At 41.6% G+C, this 19,844-nt stretch overlaps 1 protein-coding gene across 3 annotated transcripts; it reads left to right on the top strand.

Annotated features, from left to right (window-relative positions):
- Window positions 1–2,593: 2,593 nt before the first annotated feature.
- Window positions 2,594–13,618, top strand: LEPROT (leptin receptor overlapping transcript). 3 transcript variants are annotated; one of them, XM_070468022.1, is made up of 4 exons: window positions 2,594–2,830; window positions 8,001–8,076; window positions 9,210–9,262; window positions 11,892–13,618. In XM_070468022.1, exons 1-4 carry the CDS (start codon window positions 2,713–2,715, stop codon window positions 11,984–11,986), a joined length of 342 nt encoding a protein of 113 aa, XP_070324123.1. In that variant the 5' UTR covers window positions 2,594–2,712; the 3' UTR covers window positions 11,987–13,618. The 3 variants fall into 3 exon arrangements, with proteins under 3 accessions (XP_070324123.1, XP_070324122.1, XP_020733396.1); XM_070468021.1 differs by having other exon boundaries at window positions 2,680–2,830; window positions 9,076–9,262; XM_020877737.2 differs by lacking the exon at window positions 2,594–2,830 and adding an exon at window positions 3,044–3,151 and having other exon boundaries at window positions 9,076–9,262.
- The last annotated feature ends 6,226 nt before the right edge of the window (window positions 13,619–19,844 follow it).

The raw sequence follows: 19,844 nt of genomic DNA, 5'->3' as shown, positions 1-19,844 counted from the left end.
TGGCAAACCACTCCGGTATTCTTGCCTGGAAAATCCGTGGACAGAGGAGCCTGGTGGACTATAGTCCATGGGGTTACAAAGAGTCAGACACAACTGAAGCGACTTAGCACACTACTGACGAAACACTGTGTAAGGAATGAACACGCAAGTTGAATTCCAGAGCCAATCACAGCAACAGGACAGTTTCCCTGCTGAAAACATCTACTGGGGAATTTAGGTCAAGTAGACAGGTTTTGGTTGTTCTACGATCTAAGATGGGGAACAGTTCAGGCGCTGATTTTCTGACTTCAGATTTAAACTCTTTCGGGTTTGATTTCAGCTTTCCTACTCAGTAGGTACCATCTGAGCCTCAGTTTTCTCATCTGTAAAGTGAAGATAATAAAACCTAGTTCACACTGTGAGAACTGAATGCAAGGAGAGAATATAAAAAATTTACCCTAAGAGATCCTGTTTAGTCCTAGCCAGTCTGACAGAGGACGTGATCTTATATTTCCAAGTAACACCCTGACAGCACGTTGGGAAAGGGTTCAGTGTCTAAGGTCGTACTTTCTGTTTCTGATTGAAAGTCTTCTTTATTCTTGAGGAAATACAGAATGGGATAGCAGAAGAACAGTTTTTCAGTGAACCACTGGTAAGAGAAAAGCAGATTTTCTCAGAAGATGGTTAAAGCTTCTGGCAAGATGGCTAAGTTCCTCTTTAAAGTGTTTCGTAAACTGAGAAGAACAGCTGGTGTGGGCAAGAAAGTTACTGGAGACAAATACTGTCTCTGCATTTTTCTGATTCTAGACATCACCCTGGGGCAAACTCCTCAGCTTTTTGCTTCTCTCCATCTTCCAGTTTCTTACGGCTAAGCCCAGGGCACTCAAACCAAGCTTTGCCTCTGAAGTGTCACTTTTCTCCAAATCATTTCTCTCCTGTGGGACTGGCCTTAGGGTGGTACAGGGGCTCCAGCAAGCCCTTGTATATGGTTTTCTACACACCTGGTGCTGGCACAGTCTTGCAGTCATGTCCAACTCTTTGCAACCCCATGGACTGCGTAGCCTGCCAGATTCCTCCATCTATGGGATTCTCCAGGCAAGAATAGAGAAGTGGGTTGCCATTTCCTCCTCCAGGAGATCTTCCCAACCCAGGGATCGAACCCAGGTCTCCTGGACTGCAGGTGGACTTTTACCGTCTTCTGCCACCAGGGAAATCACGTACACTTGGTAGGTGGTTGGGAATCGAAGGGAAAATGTGAGATTTGACCCCATACAAAATCCTCATCAGTTAAGGAGAATTTTCCTCATGAGTGCAGCTTTGCACTTCAGTAAGGGAGCTAAAAAGGGGGCTTCCCTGGTAGCTCAGTGGTAAAGAATCTGTCTGCAATGCAGGAGACGCGTATTCGATCCCTGGGTTGGGAAGATCTCCTGGAGAAGGAAATGCCAACCCACTGTAGTATTCTTGCCTGAGAAATCCCATGGACAGAGGAGCCTGGCTACAGTTCCATGGGGTCGCAAGAGTCAGACATGACTTAGTGACTGAATCACGATCACCACCAAGGGAACTAAAAACCGAGGCTGCCAGGGTTTGGGTGGTGGGCAGTTTTCCCTGCCACCCAATACAGGGAGCTTGGCATAGGGAAAGAGAGGTTCTCAGTGATCTTGGATAGATCCCAGGCTACAAAGTAAAGAATGCAGTGTAACTCTGGATCTGCAAGTTGTGCAGTGAGCCAGGGACTAGCAACAAAGCTTTTAATAAGTGTACCTTCTATCTAGGAGGAGAAATGGGAGGAGCTAAAAACATAAACTCACAAGTAATTAAACGTGTTGAGACAATAATATGCTCAGTGTACAATTTAAAAAACCAAGCAGGGGTCCTGGAAGGTGGTGGTGGTGAGAATTGGTGTTTCTATAGTCAGGGGAACCTGGATTCCCCAGAACTCCTTTAGCTTTCAGTCCTGTTGAAAATTTTAAAAAAGCGAAAGAAAAGGAGCGGCATCATAAGGTGTAGGCGTTCTCAGCTAGAAAAAGGGATAAATGACCCATAATCCAACCTTCTCCAAAGAGTTGTGTGAGCAGCGAAGTCCTAGCCTTTCTGGGCCTCTTTCTGTAAAGGTAAAATTTGAAGCTTTTGGATCAGATGGTTTTTAGTATCTCTTCCAGATTGTACCCACGAAGCCAAAACTCTGTGTCCTGTGAGCAGAGTACGAAGTGGTCCTGTGAAGTCTAAGCTGGCCTTGCTTACCTGCAGACCTTGAGGCCCAGAATATAGAAATAATAGCTGTTTATTTAAATGTTCATGAAAGCCTCAAGCACAAAATAGCTTGTTTTTTGTTTCTATAGGTAAACCTGAGTGTAAAGGAGAAAACGCTAGTGCCCGAAAAGTTCTAAAGTTGGTATTAAGCAAGGAAGGCCAGGCATATGACAGGATCCTTGGGGCCTCTTCTGGGGTCTGGGGTCCCCATCTCTTCCTCCGCCACAGCTCCGTACACGCAGACAGGCACACAAAGTCAGGCTGGGCCTTAGAGAATGTAATGCCAGAGAAAGCGGGTATCCCTGCTTTACCGACTGTCATTTTCCCCCTTCCCTCTTTATTTTCGCCATCCTCACGCAGAAATTCCTTGCAGCCAGGAACAGCGGTTCCCGCCCTTCCGTGCTACGGTGGACGCGTCCCTAGAGGAGCTCTGGGCCCGCGGACGCAGCGATTCGGCGGAGCCGGGGTTCCGGACAACCGATGGAAAGGAGGAGCGTGGGGCAATTTGGGGGATTATGCAGAAGCTCAGACCTAAGGGAGCAACGTCGCCGCTATCCTGAGAAAGCGGGTTTGCGGTGCACTCCCATCAGCGTGTCGGGTGGGTAGGTGCGGGGATCTCCTTGGTTGGGCGGGAGGAGATGCGGGCCGCTCTGGGAGGCTTCTGAGTGGCGGGGACAGGGGCGTGGCTCTGAGTGTGGGGGGCAGAGACGAGCAGGGGCGTGGCTCTGCGTTGCGGGGGCGGGGCCTTGAGTGGCTAGGCCCGGGGCAATCGGAACCGTCAGGGGCGGGGCTCTACGAGGCGGGGCGGGCTCGTCAGCCTAGGTACGGCCCTGGGCCGGGCCTCGGGCGGGGCTGGGGCCGTGGCAGGAAGCCGGAAGCAGCCGCGGCCCCAGCTCGGGAGACATGGCTGGCGTTAAAGGTACATCCTAGGTTCCTAGCTCGCTGGTCCTGCGGTGGGGTCGCCGCCTTGACTCTGGGCTAATCCTGGAGCTGCGCCTTCAGCGCGTGGGCTGGAAACGGCCTCCCCAGACGTGCCATCGTCCCCTCCTTTCCCGGTGGGAAGGAGTTCGCCTGCTCTCTTCGCTCCTTGGGGTGCGGGTGGAGGCGTGTTTGGGGGAACCTCAACCTTTCTCTGCAAGGCTACCAGTCTTCACTCTTTAGCCAGGCGTGTCCGGGTCGCTGCAGGCGAAGCCCTCTCCGGGAGCATTCCTTCCCCGGGAATCACCGGCTAGCCCGGGTGGGGCTCACCTTCCGGATTGCTTCCCAGTTCCTCGGGAAGCAGTTCCCACCTCCTCCTCTGCCTAGGTTTAAACTGGGCTTTCACTTCCCGTCATGTTCACCCTAATGCCTCTCCCCGCTTTTCCTGCCACTTTGCCGAGTTTCCCACTTTTTCCAGACAAGCCATTGTCTCCAGTGTTCTCGGCATTAGAACACTTAGCATCTGTCGTGTAACAATTGGGCAGAGTTGGCTGCAGGCGGGTGTCAGTGAAAAGCACCCTGAAATGCTGTATTTGTCTTAACTGTAGAGAGTCGATTAGGTGGGATTTTACCGTTACTTTCATCAGTGTTTATTCATTTGTGGACAGATAGGAAGGTGGTGTTTGTATAGTACTTGAAAAAATGCAAATGTAGTTTATTTCCAGCATCGTGTTAATTTCAGGTGTACAGCACAACTGTTCAGACACACACACACATGTATTCTCTTCCCTTATAGTTTATTACAAAATACTGAATAGAGATCCCTATGCTATACAGTAGGTCTTTGTGCAGTGGGGCTTCCCTGGTGGCTGGCTCAGCCGGTAAACTGTCTGCCTGCAATGTGTGAGACCTGGGTTCGATCCCTGGGTCGCGAAGATCCTCTGGAGAAGGAAATGGCAACCCACTCCAGTACTCTTGTCTGGAAAATTCCATGGACGGAGAAGCCTGGTAGGCTACAGTCCATGGGATCACAAATTGTCGGGCACGTCTGAGCAACTTCACTTTGTGCAGTGTTTTTGCATGGGACAATTGATTTAAAAAGGGGGGGGATACCAAGAACACCAGTTCCCTCATCTGTGCACCTTCAGAGTGAAGGGGAACGCCAAGCAGTGGGAGAGATTATTGGAAGGCTTCCTGTTGGTTTGGTAGGACCCACCCCATTAGATGTCTAATCTTTTGAATAGAGTAGGATAACTTGTTTCCGTGTTGGAGCTCCTGTCCTTGAAATTTGTACACAAAGATCTTCCCTCTCTAGTTAATCAACATATGCTGTAAACATGCATACGGGTATATTTGTACACATGCATATGTTTGCTATGAAATTTATCTGAGTGTGTAAACTGTTAGCAGACATATTTTAAAATTATTTCTGGAGGACTTTTATATTCAGCATTAATTTAGTAAACATGATTTACTTGGATAGTGTCCATTTTGTAATATTCCATTTGAGGCCAGTGCAGAAAACCAATAAGAAGTAGCACCACTGCGCTGTGTTTAGTCGTGTCTGGAAACTATCAAACAATAATGTTTATGTGTGAATGTGTTAGAAATTGCATTGTAGTAAAAAAAGAAGATAGGTTATGAAATGGAAAAGGACGAAGGAAGCTTTTTGCAGATAATTTAACTTTTAAAGAAGGACTGCTGTGTGCCTGAGGCTTGGCATAAAAGGTTAAATGAGCAGTTACTGTGTGACAGGGCTGGAAATAATTGTGCTACTGTTTAAATGTCTAAGGTGTGCTCAGATACAGTGTGAGGACAAAGATGGTATTGCAAGCTGACTGTATCCCCCAAATAAATACATTCAAGTTCCAACTCCCCAGTATGTGTGAATTTGACCTTATTTGGAAATAGGGTCTTTGCAGATATAATCAAGTTAGGATGATATGGGATTAGTTGGACTCTAACCCAATGACTAATGTCCTTGTAAGAAAAGGGAAATTTAGACATGGATACATATAGGAAGAACACCATAGGAGGACAGAGGCAGAACTTGGAATGATGCAACTGTAAGCTAGAGAGCAGCAAAGATGGCAGTCAACTGCCAGTAGTTAAGAAGAGGCAAGGAAGGAGTCTTCCCTTAGAGTCTTCAGAGGGAGCAGATGTCTTTTCTAGATATGAGAGAGTAAATTTCTGTTCTTCTAAGCCACCCAGTTTGTGATGCATTTTTAATAGCAGGCCTAGGAAACTAATACAGATGGCATTACTGAACCCTGCTCCAGGGAGGAAGAGGACCAGTTTCCCAAAAGAGGCGTTCCTTGCTCTGAATCTAAAAGGATCAATAAGACTTCACCTGGCAAAGGACTGGGGTGAGGGCAGAGTTTATTCTAATGGAGAGAACATGTGACACCGGGCAGAGGTGCGCCTCCAGTGCTAGAACAGCTCATAGGCTGTGAAAGCAACTGAAGGGGTGACACCAGCTTTGTATATCTGAGAGGTCACTGTCTGCTGTGTGGAGGATAGATGGGAAGAGTCATGAGGTGAAGGCAGGCCTGAGATGATAAGGGTCTGCACACAGATGATAAGTAACTAAGGGCACCAGAGAAGAGGTGATTGTGTTAGTCCTTTAAGGCTGCTAGGGCAAAAAGACCATAAGCTGGGTGGCTTAAATAACATTTGTTTCTTAGTTTGAGAGGCTGAGATCTCCACAATCAAGGTGCCAGCAGATTTATTGTCTAGTGAAGGCTTGCTTCCTCGTTCCTAGACAGGTATCTTTTCGCTGTGTCCCCACACAACAGAAGGGGTTAAGAATCTCTGTGGAGTCCCTTTATAAGGGTCCTAATCCTGCCATGACCTAATCACCTCCTACCACCATCTCCCTGGATGTTAAAATTTAATATATTAATTTGGGGGGTGGGGACATAGTCACTTAGTCTTTTGCAGTGGGTTTGAGTGAGGTCTGGGAGATTGAGTCACCCTGACTTACTGATTTTCTAGAAAATGGAGTGTAGGGCTTGTATTGGTCTTTCAGGATAGAACCTTGGAAAGGAAGAAGTGTGTGTTTGGGAGGAGAAGGGGAGACATTTCAGTTTTACACATGTTGAAGTTGAGTTCTATGTTGACTACCCAGAGAAGTCCAGATTGGAGTTGGAGGTGCAGGCCGAGTTCTACTTAGGAGTTACTTCAAACTGCAGCATTTGATGTAGCTGGGTCCTTGTGGTACCAGGGAGCTTTGTGTTGAATGCAGTGTCCCAGCAAGAGTGGGGAGTGATAAGAGAGATGAATTTGGATTTCTGGTTAGCTCCAAGTTTAAGAGATGGCCGAGGATGCAATTCCTAAAAAAGAAAAAGGAGGTTAAGAGCATCAATTGGAGATACAGTTGTGAACTTTGAGTGATTGGTGTCCCAGAACAGAAGAAGAGGTCTATGAATGGTCTCTGAATGGTCTCCTGTAGGACAGAGTGGTGCAGGTGGTTAGGCACAGGCAGGGGACAGAACCAATGAGGAAAAGATCGTCTGTAGTGAAACAATATGGGAAGGTTACTTTTGTCCATTTTTTCCCCCCCAAAAGTGACATGTACTAAATGGAAAAATATATAAAACTGACAGTCCTTCCTTGTCCTCTAACATCTGTATACTCCCGGATGTTTTTAAAAATCACCTAGAAATTTAAAAAATTCCTATAAAAGTCTCCGCAGATTGCCTTTTTTTTTTTTTTCCAGATTGCCTCTTAAAGTAAAAGGAAGCAATCAAAATGTTAGTTGGTTTACCTAATGACTAATTTTGAGTATTATGGATTTTTTTCCAGAGGAGTATTCGGACAACTAAGTATCCTCTGCTTGTGATTGATACCTTTACTGAAGAGCAGATACATCAGTATTTGCTTACTGAGCGCCTGCCTTTGCCAATCACTTATAGATTATCTCATTTGAGTCCCATAAACTCCTTAATAAGTTTGCCTTATTATTCCCATTTTACAGCTGAATAATCTGGTTTAAGGAGGTTCAGCTTCTACCACAGTCACACAACCAGTCAGTGACAGATTTACCAACATGAACCCATGTTGGTGACCCAGAGCAGTGCAAGATTTTTTAAACAACTCTGTTATTCTCTCACTCAGCAGTGAACAAAACAAACACATTTCCACCTCCTCAAAGATTAGTGTCCAACAGATGCAGGGAATCGATATTCAGGGGAGACTAGTTGGGAAGCATTTTCTATGAAGACACAAAAGTAATCTTCAAATACTTGAAGCCCTGTGGCATGGGGAGGCACAATGATCAAAGGGTGTATATTACAGGGAGACAGTTTGGGGTACAGTTTAAGGATAGAGGGTTTTCAGCATCTGAAAACTGTCAAAATGAAATAATCTGCCTCAGGAGATAGTGGGTTTCTCTTCACTGGTATTGTATCAACTGGCTGGCTGGCCTCTTAGAATGGGTGTTAGGGAGTTCATACATTAGACAGGGGCTGAGTACTGGAAAAACTTGAGCTCTTTCTCCACCTAAAGATTTAAGAGTAACAGACATATGCTGTCATTTGCTAGTCAGTGTAACATCAACCAATGAAATAAGTAAATCTCTTTCAATGAAATAAGCATTTTTTTGTTAAAAAATTTCAAATTGAGGTATAATTCACATATCAAAAATTAGCCTTTTTAAAGTGTAAAATTCTTCACACTCTAAAAATTCTTAAAGTGGTTTTTAATATATACACAAAGTTGTACAACCATTACTACGTTCTAATTCCAGGACATTTCATCCATCCCAGAAGAATCCTTCTCCATTCCTCTCCCCCATCCCCCAGTCCCTGATAACCATTGGAACCTATAACTCTTGATTTTATTTTTCACAGCTCTTGTGGCATTATCTTTCAGTGGGGCTATTGGGCTGACTTTTCTGATGCTGGGATGTGCCTTAGAGGATTATGGGTAAGTTATTTCAGAAAGAACTATTCTTTTTATGTCTTTGTCACTATTAGTATGGGTGTTAGAGAGTTTGGTCAGTTTAGCACCAAGCTCTAATGAATGAATTAATAAAGCCCAAGTTATAAACCCAGTCCCTTAGTTAGTTGTATTTGTGCAGAGAAAAGCTCTTTTCAAAATTGATGTGTTCATTTAATGAGAATTTATAGAAGACTTCCTCTGGACCAGCTGGGGATACAAGAATGATGAGATGCAGTCCTGTCCTCAGGGAGCTTGCAGTTCTAGTTATGAGAGAGAGACAGGCAGACAGTCCAGTCAGGAGAGATGTTACAAAGTACAGTGAGAACTTCAAGAAAGTCAGGGAGGACTGCATAGAAGAGGTTGTCCTTAACCTGAGACTTTGTGGATAAATAAGTTTATCAGGTCGATGAGTCAGGAGAGGGCATTCCAGGCAGGAGTATTTGAGAAATAGAAAAACTAATGTGGCTACAGATGAAGCGAATGAGGGAAGATGGCACGGAATGAATGGAAGAAGTTGGCCAGGTCATGTGAGGCTTTGTAGGCCAGGGCAAGGAATCTTGAGTTGTACTCCAAGAAATTGAAAGGTTTCCAACCTGTGCACACTCGGATAATTTCTATTGAATGAACATGTGCAAGGCACTGTGCTATGTTCTATATGGAAAGCAAAGATGACTAAGTTAGGATTCTGTCCCTAAAGAAACTACAGCTCAGTAATCCAGAAAACATTAAAGATTCTAGATTTTACATTGTGTCATTGTTTCTTAACACAGTATAAGCTGTCTGCATATTAATGTACTAGTAATTTTTAATCATCACTACTACTCAGCTGTTCCTGGAAAATAATCATCTCATGCAGTAACGTTGACAACTGAATAAATGTTGACCTAGACATTTAAAATAATATAAACTTTGAAACAGTAGTGTATCTTTAATTATGATGTAACTAACTTTTCCTTTTGGATTTCTCCTGGGTCCAACCAACAGCGTTTACTGGCCCTTGTTTGTCCTCATTTTCCACGCCATCTCTCCCATCCCCCATTTCATTGCCAAACGAGCAACATATGACTCTGATGCAACAAGTAGTGCCTGTCGGGAGCTGGCTTATTTTTTCACTACAGGAATTGTTGTTTCTGCCTTTGGATTTCCTGTCATTCTTGCTCGTGTGTCTGTGGTAAGTCTTGTTCTCTATTGTTTTGCCCAGCTATCGCCGAGGTTACTTCATAGGCCTGTGTCTGGAACCACAGTTTCATTTCCACTGCTTAGACTTAATACTCAAAGCCAGACATATTTTTAGTTTCTGTATTCCCCTGATTTAGATCTACCTATCAGTATCTTGCACATACTTTCAGAATGCTTTCTTTACTCCTCTTGCAACTTTTAGCCAGACCAAGTGATTTCTTGCTTTTTCTGTTGTAAGCTATTTTCTGGAATTATTCTGAAATCCTCGCTTCTTATTGTAGGGCAATCCAGAGACTCATGTAGCAATACTTTTCTAGTTCCAAAATAAACATCAAAAGGGGTCCTGGTCACTTAATTCCAGTGTGTGTGTGTGTCTGTGTATGTGTGTGTGTGTGTGTGTGTGTGTGTGGTGGTGGGGGGGTTGTTCCCTACACCCTTAAGGAGCAATTCTTCCACACTAGGTGAGTATCCTACAATTCAGTTCAAGTCTGATTCCATCTGCCTGGAGACAGCAGCAGATCTTGCTGTTTCAGGGCTCAGTCCCACAAGACTACCTCCATCTTCAGATGCCAATCACAAGTCCAGGTTGTTACCCATGCTTCTGACTGACTGGCTATATATCAGAGCTTTCCACCATAAAGATAATCACTCTCATCACTTATGAAGTTTCAAGGATTTTAGAAGCTTTATGCAGAAAATAGGGACTGATCAAATATATATTTCTTAATATAAATCACAACATCATACCCAGTTCTTCTCTTGCAAATAGGATCGTGGACATAAATCTCAACACAATAGTTACATATTGAGGGGAAACTATATAGCTACTGGAAGATACAGTGAGTAATATGACATCTTCATATTGTCAGTGAGAAAATTAATGACTCACTCACTCAATCAATCAATCAAAGAAATGGAAAATTTTATTTGCCCCAACCTGAGGATCCTACCCCAGGAGATGACTGTTCCTCCTGTAAGAGATAAACCACAGTTACATAAGTTTTAGAGACAAATGGTTATATGTCAAGAGACATACTATTGACCATTCACACAAACCAGATTGGCATGTATAGAGTGATCAGTGGGTCGTAGGTCATTGTGGCCCCCTACATCATTAAGAAAGAAGATTCTCTCCTAAGCAGTTATGACCCTTTATGAGATTAGGAAGGAATGTTAAGAAGCAATGTTATCTCCTAAGGAGGTCTGGTTAATACAGATGTACAGGACACAAAGGGGAGGGAGGAGGCCTGAACAAGAAGAGAAAATTTCATGTTTAATTTTTTCTTGTCTTGCCATAAGGTATGCACTTTATTTAATCAGTATCCAATATAAAGTTTTTATCTCCAGAATATACATTATGGGTATAATTTATCTAGTTCTTTGACATTCACTGTCTTCCAAACTATTTGCTTTTATTTCCCCCAATTACATACTGTTTCAATTTCATGAGACTCTTATTTGGGACACTGAATATCAGACCTACACAAGTGCTATTTAGTCATATAGTAAACAGAGCATATGCTGTTTGTAGGACACTCGGAATAAGATCCAGATACTGTCTCAAAAGAGACAGTTCTCTTTTGAGAACTTTTCTCTCACTGTTCTCAAAAGAGAACAGAAACTAGCCTGATGGGTAAGTATAGTGTAAGTGTACTATATGTGGTCATTAAAATGATTAGAATGCCATAGGAGCACCAAGAAGAGAGAAATTACATCTGGTTATTTGATGTGGCTTCTATGGATAAATACTATTTTGATTAAAGTAGAAAAGACAATCGTATGGAATGGTACTCAAATGCAAAAATGAAATGTATGGACTAAAGAGTAGTCCAGTATGATGGAGCAAAAAGGGAGTGGTTGAGATTGAGGCTAGAAAGGCTGGGGAAGCCTGACTGGGGAAGGTCTGGAATGCCAGGCCAGTCTGAACTCTGTTGAGATAACAGAAGCACGGAAAGTTTTTCAATGTAAGATTGTCATGATCGTATCCCTCTTGTGCCTTAGACTAGTACTTCTTAAATTTTGCTGTAAGGATTTCTATTTTTACCTTTCAAATACTGCATCATGTTTTGTGAAAAAATGTTCACTGATGTTCTCCACTTGTTAAAACAAAATATGCCCACTAGAGGGTACTCTCATCCCCAACTGTGCCTCTGGAAAACCATCTGCCACGCTGGAAAGCTCTTTTTAGTTGCATCCAGAGTATTATTTAAAATCTTTTGCCTGGAAGAGAAACAAATCAATCTGTAACTATCCAATTCCTATCTTCATGAAAAAAAGGCAATATATCCAGGACTTCCAGTAACCAATATTGTAATTGGACCCTTTCTAATCTTGCTTTGTGTATTTTACTGAAGGCAGTCATTGTCTCATGAAAACAAGTAGAGAAGTATGTCTAATGGGGAAAATGTTAAGGATGATACCAGACGTAATTAACAAGCGTCACGAAATGATTAGACTAATTACTGAACTGTTCACTGTCTCCTGCCTATTACATCGTTAAGCCTTTTAGCAGTTTTATTTAGTATTTCATTGGATGTTTCTGACGCAGAAAATAACATATTTGCAAAGAGTACAGTATAAAGTAAAGATTTAATCCTCTTTTTAATCCTCTTGTGTTTCAGATCAAATGGGGAGCCTGTGGCCTGGTGTTGGCAGGCAATGCAGTGATTTTCCTTACAATTCAAGGTTTCTTCCTTGTATTTGGAAGAGGAGATGATTTTAGCTGGGAGCAGTGGTAGCCCCTGCTTTATCCTGATAAAATGCATTTAATTTCTTAGCATTCATGCTGTATGTATATGTGTGCACATGTGGCCTTTTACTATGAAATTTAATACGCTGGTTTTTTATACCTTTGTAATCATGTTCACTTTAAGGAGGACTACAAGGGGAAAAGGTTAGTTTTATTCCCAACCAGTAGACTTCTCCATTCAGTCAAGTTGAGTTATGTTTTTCAGCTGTTCATATAGTCATAGTATGGTGCTGTCAGAAAATACGTCAACATACATTTGCCCACTCTGTGCCACGTCTCCACCTGTAGCCCAGGGATGTGTTTGGGTGGGTTTATAACACTGGGGTTATCTCAGCTCTCCTCAGGACTTCCAGCATATACTTGTGGCCCCATCTTTGTGTTGCAGACTCTTGCTTCTCAAAGTATGGTCCATAGGCTAGGAGCATCAGCATCTCAAAGTGTGGTCCATAGGAGCTTAACTACAAATGCAGAACCTGTGGCCCTAACCCCAACCCAGCTCACTTTGGTGAGCTCCCAAGTGAATCCTATGTACATGAAAGTCTGAGAAGCATGTTCATGAAGCATTGCTGTCCCCTTGGCTGAACCACTTAGCCTGAGTGGGCATTAGCTGCTTGTAAAAGGCTGTTTCCCCTTCTGCTCATGTTGAGGCCTAGTTTAGATTCTCCTTGGTTTGTGCAGTGTCCAAACCCATAATTTATAAGCTGTTCCTCAGGTTTGGGAAGTGTTCTCAGTAGCGAACAGCCACGGCTTCACATTGTCTGCAAAGCAGATGCTGTCTTCATGGTGGAGGGGAACAGAGCCCCTGCTGGGAGACAGTGGGTGGAGGCTGGACTGGAAATGTCCCCTGCTTCAGCAGGACGGGGAGGAGTGGACAAGTAATACTGTTTAATTTCCCTTTATAGTCTGACGTTTCTCCCCACGTCTTGCCCTGTGCTGTTCCCCACCCACCTTCCCCGGTCCCCCTAGCCCTCCAAAAACACACACTCCCAGCAGTTCTGACTGGCCCGCACTTCTTTATGGCTCAGCTTCTCCTTTCTTCAGAGACATGGAGCCAAGTAAGCAAGCAGAGGGTGAGCTGCTTCATTTTATTTAATGTGATGGACTTATTGTCTTCCATGTCCTATAGGACTTTTAATAACACTTTATGCCAGTTTTAAATGAATCATTGAGAATTAATGTCATCCTCGGTTTTGTAATCACAGCTTTTCTAGCTCAACTTTTTGTCCAAGACCTATCGAGAAAAGGAATTATTGGAACTAGAACCACTTGATTAGACTATAAGCAATGATTTTAAAGCATTATTAATGTGTGATAACTGACATACATTCAAAACACTGAAACCTTGACGTTTGTAACCCCTTTGTATTCTGGAATGATGCTGGGATCAGAAAAATGATACCTAAAATGATAATGTGCAGTGCTATTTAGCCTTGTATGTGATTTTATGTTTTCAATGTACTGTGTACTTATAGAATTGTTAAAGTTGTTATTCCAATATTTATACTAGAAAGATTGTATAGACACTTTATGATTTTAACCAGCATTTTTAATAACACTTGCACTTACTGTATTGTAATAAACTTCACTTTTAACACAAAAGTTTAACTAACAGTCTTTATTCTGATGTTGATTTTCATAAATGGTAACCAAAAAAATGAAAATTTCTTGGTGTTCTGAAATGTGCAGTTTTAAGCAATAATCTGTCCTGCATTAGAATAATAGCAATGAGTTGTAAGGTACATTTTGGGTGTGAAGTTGGCTTGTAATAGCTTTTCTTTTCCTAAGATGGAGATACTGTTAATACTGCATTTTGCAAAAGTCCCTTTGTTGCTTACACACTTTTAAATAATCAGTGTAGCTTAATGTGTAGCCTTCAAGCATTGCTTCTTGATTACATTTCCAGGATGATATAAAGTCCTTCGATGTAGAGTATTTGTAGTTATTCCCTACTAATTGAATGGTTTATTGAGGTGATAGGTTATTGGATTTGCTAAACAGAGGCATTTATTCTGCAACACCTAAGTGTCATTTAAGTAATAAACATCAGTATTATTTAAGAAATAAATGTCAGTAAGAAGTATTGCTTGATATGAATGTATAGTATAAAAGTTTCATCTTGGTAAACCAAATCTTTGGCACTTTTTTCATCCTTATAAAAAGTTCATTTCCCCCCTTTATATATTACAATATGTTTTGGAAATTCAAAGCACATTAATTATATTCCAAAACTGAGAATGCACATAAATAATTGCCCAGAAGTGAGTAGTCTTATGAAGAAATTTTCTATCATGTTCCAAACAACTGGCTTACATTTTGAAAAGCTTTTCCCACAGAAACAATATTAGGAATGCCAAACCCTAACATAGCTGACCTTTAATACTCAAGGTACCTGGCTGAGTTTTGGGTCTTGGCAGTGGGGTCGTGTTGATCTCGAGTGGCCTTGGTCTGCAGCAGCCTGAAGCAGGGCTTTGGTTCCTGGCCAGAGATTGAGGTCAGGTTGTGGAGGTTGAGAACACAGAATCCTAGTCACTACACTAGTGCTCAGTGACAAGGCCTTGGCCCTTTGGCTTTTAGAAAAACAATTCCCACAAAGATAGAAAGTAGTGAAACAAAGTGCTTATTAGGAAGGAAAAAGAGTCCAGTAGTGTGAATAGACACACAGGTGGGCTCAGAGGGTCATGCCCTCGTGGTGGTTTGAATCAATGGGGCACTTCTGCCAGTTTTCCTGTGGCCAATCCTTTTGATTTGCCTGGTTCTTTCATCCATGTTTGATATGTCTCAGGGTCCTCCCATGTGTGTGTGCTCACCTCTTAGTCGAGATGGATTCCAGTGAAGAGGCATCATCGCTTACTATGAGGTGATGCCCCTTCCCTCTTTGACCTCCAAGGAGTCTTTCTGTGCATGTGTAGTCAGGGAGGTGTCCTTCGCTTCAAGAGTGAGAAGTATGTGGTCTTTTTATCTCTTGTCTGGGCAGGGCCCAGCCTGCTTCATCATCCTGCTTTTATGGAGCTTCTGCTATTATGGAGTTTCTGTCCACAGGGGAGAGATTGTTCAGTTTGGGGCCCATCTATCTCCTGCTTCAGTGTGAGCAGTTTGAAGGAAAGGAAGTGTGGATTTCCACTTCCTTTCCTAAGAACAAGGTCTTTCTCACTTTGCAGCCTTCTCCATCCCCTAATTCCCTTGGGGTCCATTAAACCTGTGATGTTTGCTGGCCTTGTCTCCTGGCTCGGAGGCATCCTCCTAGTCAGCCCTATATCCCAAGGTTCTTCATATTCCAAAGTCACCCACCATTCTACTCCTACCAATCAGTTTTCTTAGTAGTGCTGATACCTTGGGATGTGTAAGGAGAAAGTAGCCTGCTCATGCTTTTCCCTAGAAAGAATGAAGGATGGTGATTATTTTCCTGACTTCTGGAACACATCCATGCCTGCCCAGTGCAGTTACCACGTAAGGCTGCAACTGCATTGTTACAAGGGCGTGTCTTGGAGCCCATTCGCAGAGATGGTAATGTTTCAAAGTAAAGTGAAGAAAGTACTCCAGCAGTTTATAGAAGGATGGAATATTTTGAGCCACCCCATCACACATCATCCCTTCCTCAGGGTGAGTTCTCAGTTGACCCACACTTCATAGTTGTTTCTTTTCCTCCACTTAGGAACCCACAGATTTTCCTTATGGTCCCCTGGAAATCTGCCTCTGGGGTATTCTTCTTGATGAAGACTCTTCTAGAGGTTGAAAAGTTTCCATGAAGTTAATAGCTTTAGGCTCTCAGAAATGCTTGGGAGATGCTACGAAAATGTGTCTTTTCAAAGTTTGCAAAATTCAGATTTTGCACCATAATTTACCCAAAATATTTATGAGGATTTTAGCATTTTCCAAGTATTGTAATTAACTCACAACTGGGAAATCATTATTTCTGTAGATGAGTATAAGTTGTGTGTTTAAATGTTCTTTTTGGCATTCTGCCTCATGAAGTACCTTATTTGCAAAAATCCCAGTGTATAATGACTCATGCGTTGCAATCTGCTTTCATGTGGCCACGCTCCTGGAGTAGACCTCTGACATGTGACCCCAGACTTGATGTGAAAAATCCCCAAGACTGCTTTAGAATTCAGCTACATACATATGATGAGGATGAATCTGCTTCTCTCTTATTTTCTTTCCTCCAGCAGGGTTGCCAGAGGATGATTTCCTTTAAAATAAACCTTGTCATTTACAGTTGAACAAAGACTTGTATGTACATTATTAAACTAAAATTCTTATATTGTATTACTACTTCCTTGTCATTTACAGTTGAACAAAGACTTGTATGTACATTATTAAACTAAAATTCTTATATTGTATTAATACTGTGTATTACTATGTACTGTATTACATACTATTTGCATTATAATGCAAATATAATGCATTATATTTGGACAGGAGACCAGCAGATTTCTTTTCCAGGTGTTTTTGTTCGGGTAATCTCAATCAAATTTGGAGAATTTGACTAGTTTTGAACTTATATTTATTGTAGTTCCTATATTTATTCAGGAATGTGTGTAACTGGGAGAACTCCAGTTCCTAGTTACAGCTTTGCTAACACTCCAGGGCTGGAGCTGGGTGTGTGGGGCATGGTTAATCAAGAATTTGCTGTATTGAAAAAGACAGAAAAAGTCAATGCTTGAAAATAGTGCTGTATGTATTCTAAAGAGTTGGTTTGTGCACTACAGAAAAGAATGCACACATTTTTTTTTAATTTAAAGTATTTATTTATTTTACTTTACCAAATTGTATTGGTTTTGCCATACATTGACTTGAATCTGCCACAGGTGTACATGTGTCCCCCATCCTGAACACCCCTCCATCTCCCTCCCCATCCCATCCCTCTGGGTCATCCCAGGTACACCAGCCCTGAGTATCCTGTATCATGCATCAAACCTGGACTGGCGATTCGTGTCACATATGATAATTTACATGTTCCAATGCCATTCTCCCATATCATCCTGCCCTCGCCCTCTCCCACAGAGTCCAAAAGACTGTTCAATACATCTGTGTCTTTCTTGCTGTCTCGCATACAGAGTTATCGTTACCATCTTTCTAAATTCCATATATATGCATTAGTATACTGTATTGGTGTTTTTCTTTCTGGCTTACTTCACTCTGTATAATGGGCTCCAGTTTCATCCATCTCATTAGAACTGATTCAAATGAATTCTTTTTAATGGCTGAGTAATATTCCATGGTGTATATGTACCACAGCTTCCTTATCCATTCGTCTGCTGATGGGCATCTAGGTTGCCTCCATGTCCTGGCTATTATAAACAGTGCTGCAATGAACATTGGGGTGCACATGTCTCTTTCAATTTTGGTTTCCTTGGTGTGTATGCCCAGCAGTGGTATTGCTGGGTCATATGGCAGGTCTATTTCCAGTTTTTTAAGGAATCTCCACACTGTTCTCCATAGTGGCTGTATTAGCTTGCATTTCCACCAACAGTGTAAGAGGGTTCCCTTTTCTCCACACCCTCTCCAGCATTTATTACTTGTAGACTTTTGGATAGCAGCCATTCTGACTAGTGTGTAATGATACCTCATTGAGGTTTTAATTTTCATTTCTCTGATAATGAGTGATGTTGAGCATTTTTTCATGTGTTTGTTAGCCATCTGTATGTCTTCTTTGGAGAAATGTCTGTTTAGTTCTTTGGCCCACTTTTTGATTGGGTCTTTTATTTTTCTGGAATTGGGCTGCAGGAGTTGCTTGTATATTTTTGAGATTAATTCTTTGTCTGTCGCTTCATTTGCTATTATTTTCTCCCATTCTGAAGGTTGTCTTTTCACTTTGCTTATAGTTTCCTTTGTTGCGCAGAAGCTTTTAATTTTAATTAGGTCCCATTTGTTTATTTTTTTCTTTTATTTCCAATATTCTGGGAGGTGGGTCATAGAGGATCCTGCTGTGGTTTATGTTGGAGAGTGTTTTGCCTATGTTTTCAAAAGGAGTTTTATAGTTTCTGGTCTTACATTTAGATCTTTAATCCATTTTGAGTTTATTTTTGTGTATGGTGTTAGAAAGTGTTCTAGTTTCATTCTTTTACAAGTGGTTGACCAGTTTTCCCAGCACCACTTGTTAAAGAGATTGTCTTTTCTCCATTGTATATTCTTGCCTCCTTTGTCAAAGATAAGGTGTCCATGGTTGCGTGGATTTATCTCTGGGCTTTCTATTTTGTTCCATTGATCTAAGTTTCTGTCTTTGAAGAATGCACACATTCTTAAGTACCACTTAAGGAGTAATGTGTCCCCCTTATACACAAAGCATTTGCGGATGATCTGGTGTTTTCAAGGTGGATTGAAGCAGTTAGATTATAAAGAAACTGAGCTAGCTATTTCATTGTATTGTCAAACTAAGCATAAAATTAAATTCTTAATAGAAATTGGGTAATACCAATATAACTGTAAAATGCCCATAAGAGAAAAACAGTTCCCGAGGAAGCCTATCTGGTTCAAGGGGTTGAACACATGCATCTTCATTCAAAAAAACATGCTGGGTTCATTGAGAGACCTCCTCTGGGACTGAGAAGTGATGCATCTGGAGAAATCATGTACCTGCTATTTAAACATAGTATCTTCTGTCTTGAGTTTTTTTTTTAATGCCTGCCTATTATTTTTTTGTCAGTTAAATGTAAATAAAAATGTTTTATCCAGTATCCAGTAATTATAATTGGTAAGTTATTTTCTTTTCTTCCTACAATGGCTCTCAAAAATCTCTATTTAGGTTACCAGTCAAGTTTCATCTTTTCTTTGTTTTTGCAGAAGTAGAACACACCTCTTTGTTTTTTAAAACAAACAAAAGTTACATTTAAATTTCAAGCCTTTCCCCACATTTAAAAAAAAGTGTAACTTGGTAGAAAATAATTTTCAATTCATCTCCCTGTAGTTATGAGGCACAGTGCAAAATTAATAGATGACCACTTCCCTGGTAGCTCAGCTGTAAAAAATTCGCCTGCAGTGCTGGGAGACCTGGATTCAACAAGTGATGAGCTACTGTTGACTTATCTATTAAAATTGAATAGTTAGAGCTGTTTTGTATACTTCCAAAAATTAATTACTAGATACTATTAAATTAAAAGTTGCTCATTCCCTTTCTGTCCTCAGAATAATTAAGTAATAAGATTATCAATTCAATCTTAGCTGGATAATTATTTCATTTAATAACTTAAAGCATAAAGGTATATCTATGCTTCTGTCTCAAAACTTTAATGTCTTCTGCAGTTGAAAAACAAATTTTGTTACCACATTCTGTAAAATTTCATGATTTTTACAGCCCTGCCCCCAAAACTATGCTTGTTCTGCTGATCAATCTAGAATTCTCCAGCACTTCTAGCTATCATTGCTGCAGCATAACCATTTGAGGTTTCTTGGTGATGCTCTTGTTAAATCCACTTGCAGCTGATGAAAAGGAGTCAAGTGAACTTTAAGCACAGGTTTAATTGGATGCTTGATTCACTCAAGGTACCTCACTTAGTATTTGTTATGGGATCTCACTGGTCCCTAAGCAGATGCCCTATAGCCCATGTCCCCACAGAGCGCTATTGAGCACCTCTGTAGTCTACTCACTTTGCTTGGGCCTGTGTCCCCCTTTTACGGACGTTTTTTGTCATTCTGAGGCCATTTAGCTAGAGGCTCTGAGACCAAGAGTCCCCCTAAATACTAACATCAATATTTATCTGCTCTTTTTCTGTAGCTTATCAACAAGGGGAAATTGAGATTATAGGACAGATACACAGGCTGTGTGAAGATGGGACGTTTTGGACACATCTTGGACAGATGAATGTGAGATGTCACATAAAACATA

The sequence above is a fragment of the Odocoileus virginianus genome, chromosome 5 (assembly GCF_023699985.2).
Source record: "Odocoileus virginianus isolate 20LAN1187 ecotype Illinois chromosome 5, Ovbor_1.2, whole genome shotgun sequence".
Lineage (NCBI taxonomy): Eukaryota > Metazoa > Chordata > Mammalia > Artiodactyla > Cervidae > Odocoileus > Odocoileus virginianus.
The sequence above is the reverse complement of the archived record's forward strand: the minus strand, read 5'-3'. Positions and strand labels throughout refer to the sequence as shown.

Coding starts and splice junctions, on each gene's coding strand:
- LEPROT (XM_070468021.1), top strand. CDS start 2,713: ATGGAAAGGAGGAGCGTGGGGCAATTTGGGGGATTATGCAGAAGCTCA. Junction 2,831..8,000: donor CACTCCCATCAGCGTGTCGG/GTGGGTAGGTGC, acceptor TATTTTTCACAG/CTCTTGTGGCATTATCTTTC. Junction 9,263..11,891: donor TTCTTGCTCGTGTGTCTGTG/GTAAGTCTTGTT, acceptor CTTGTGTTTCAG/ATCAAATGGGGAGCCTGTGG.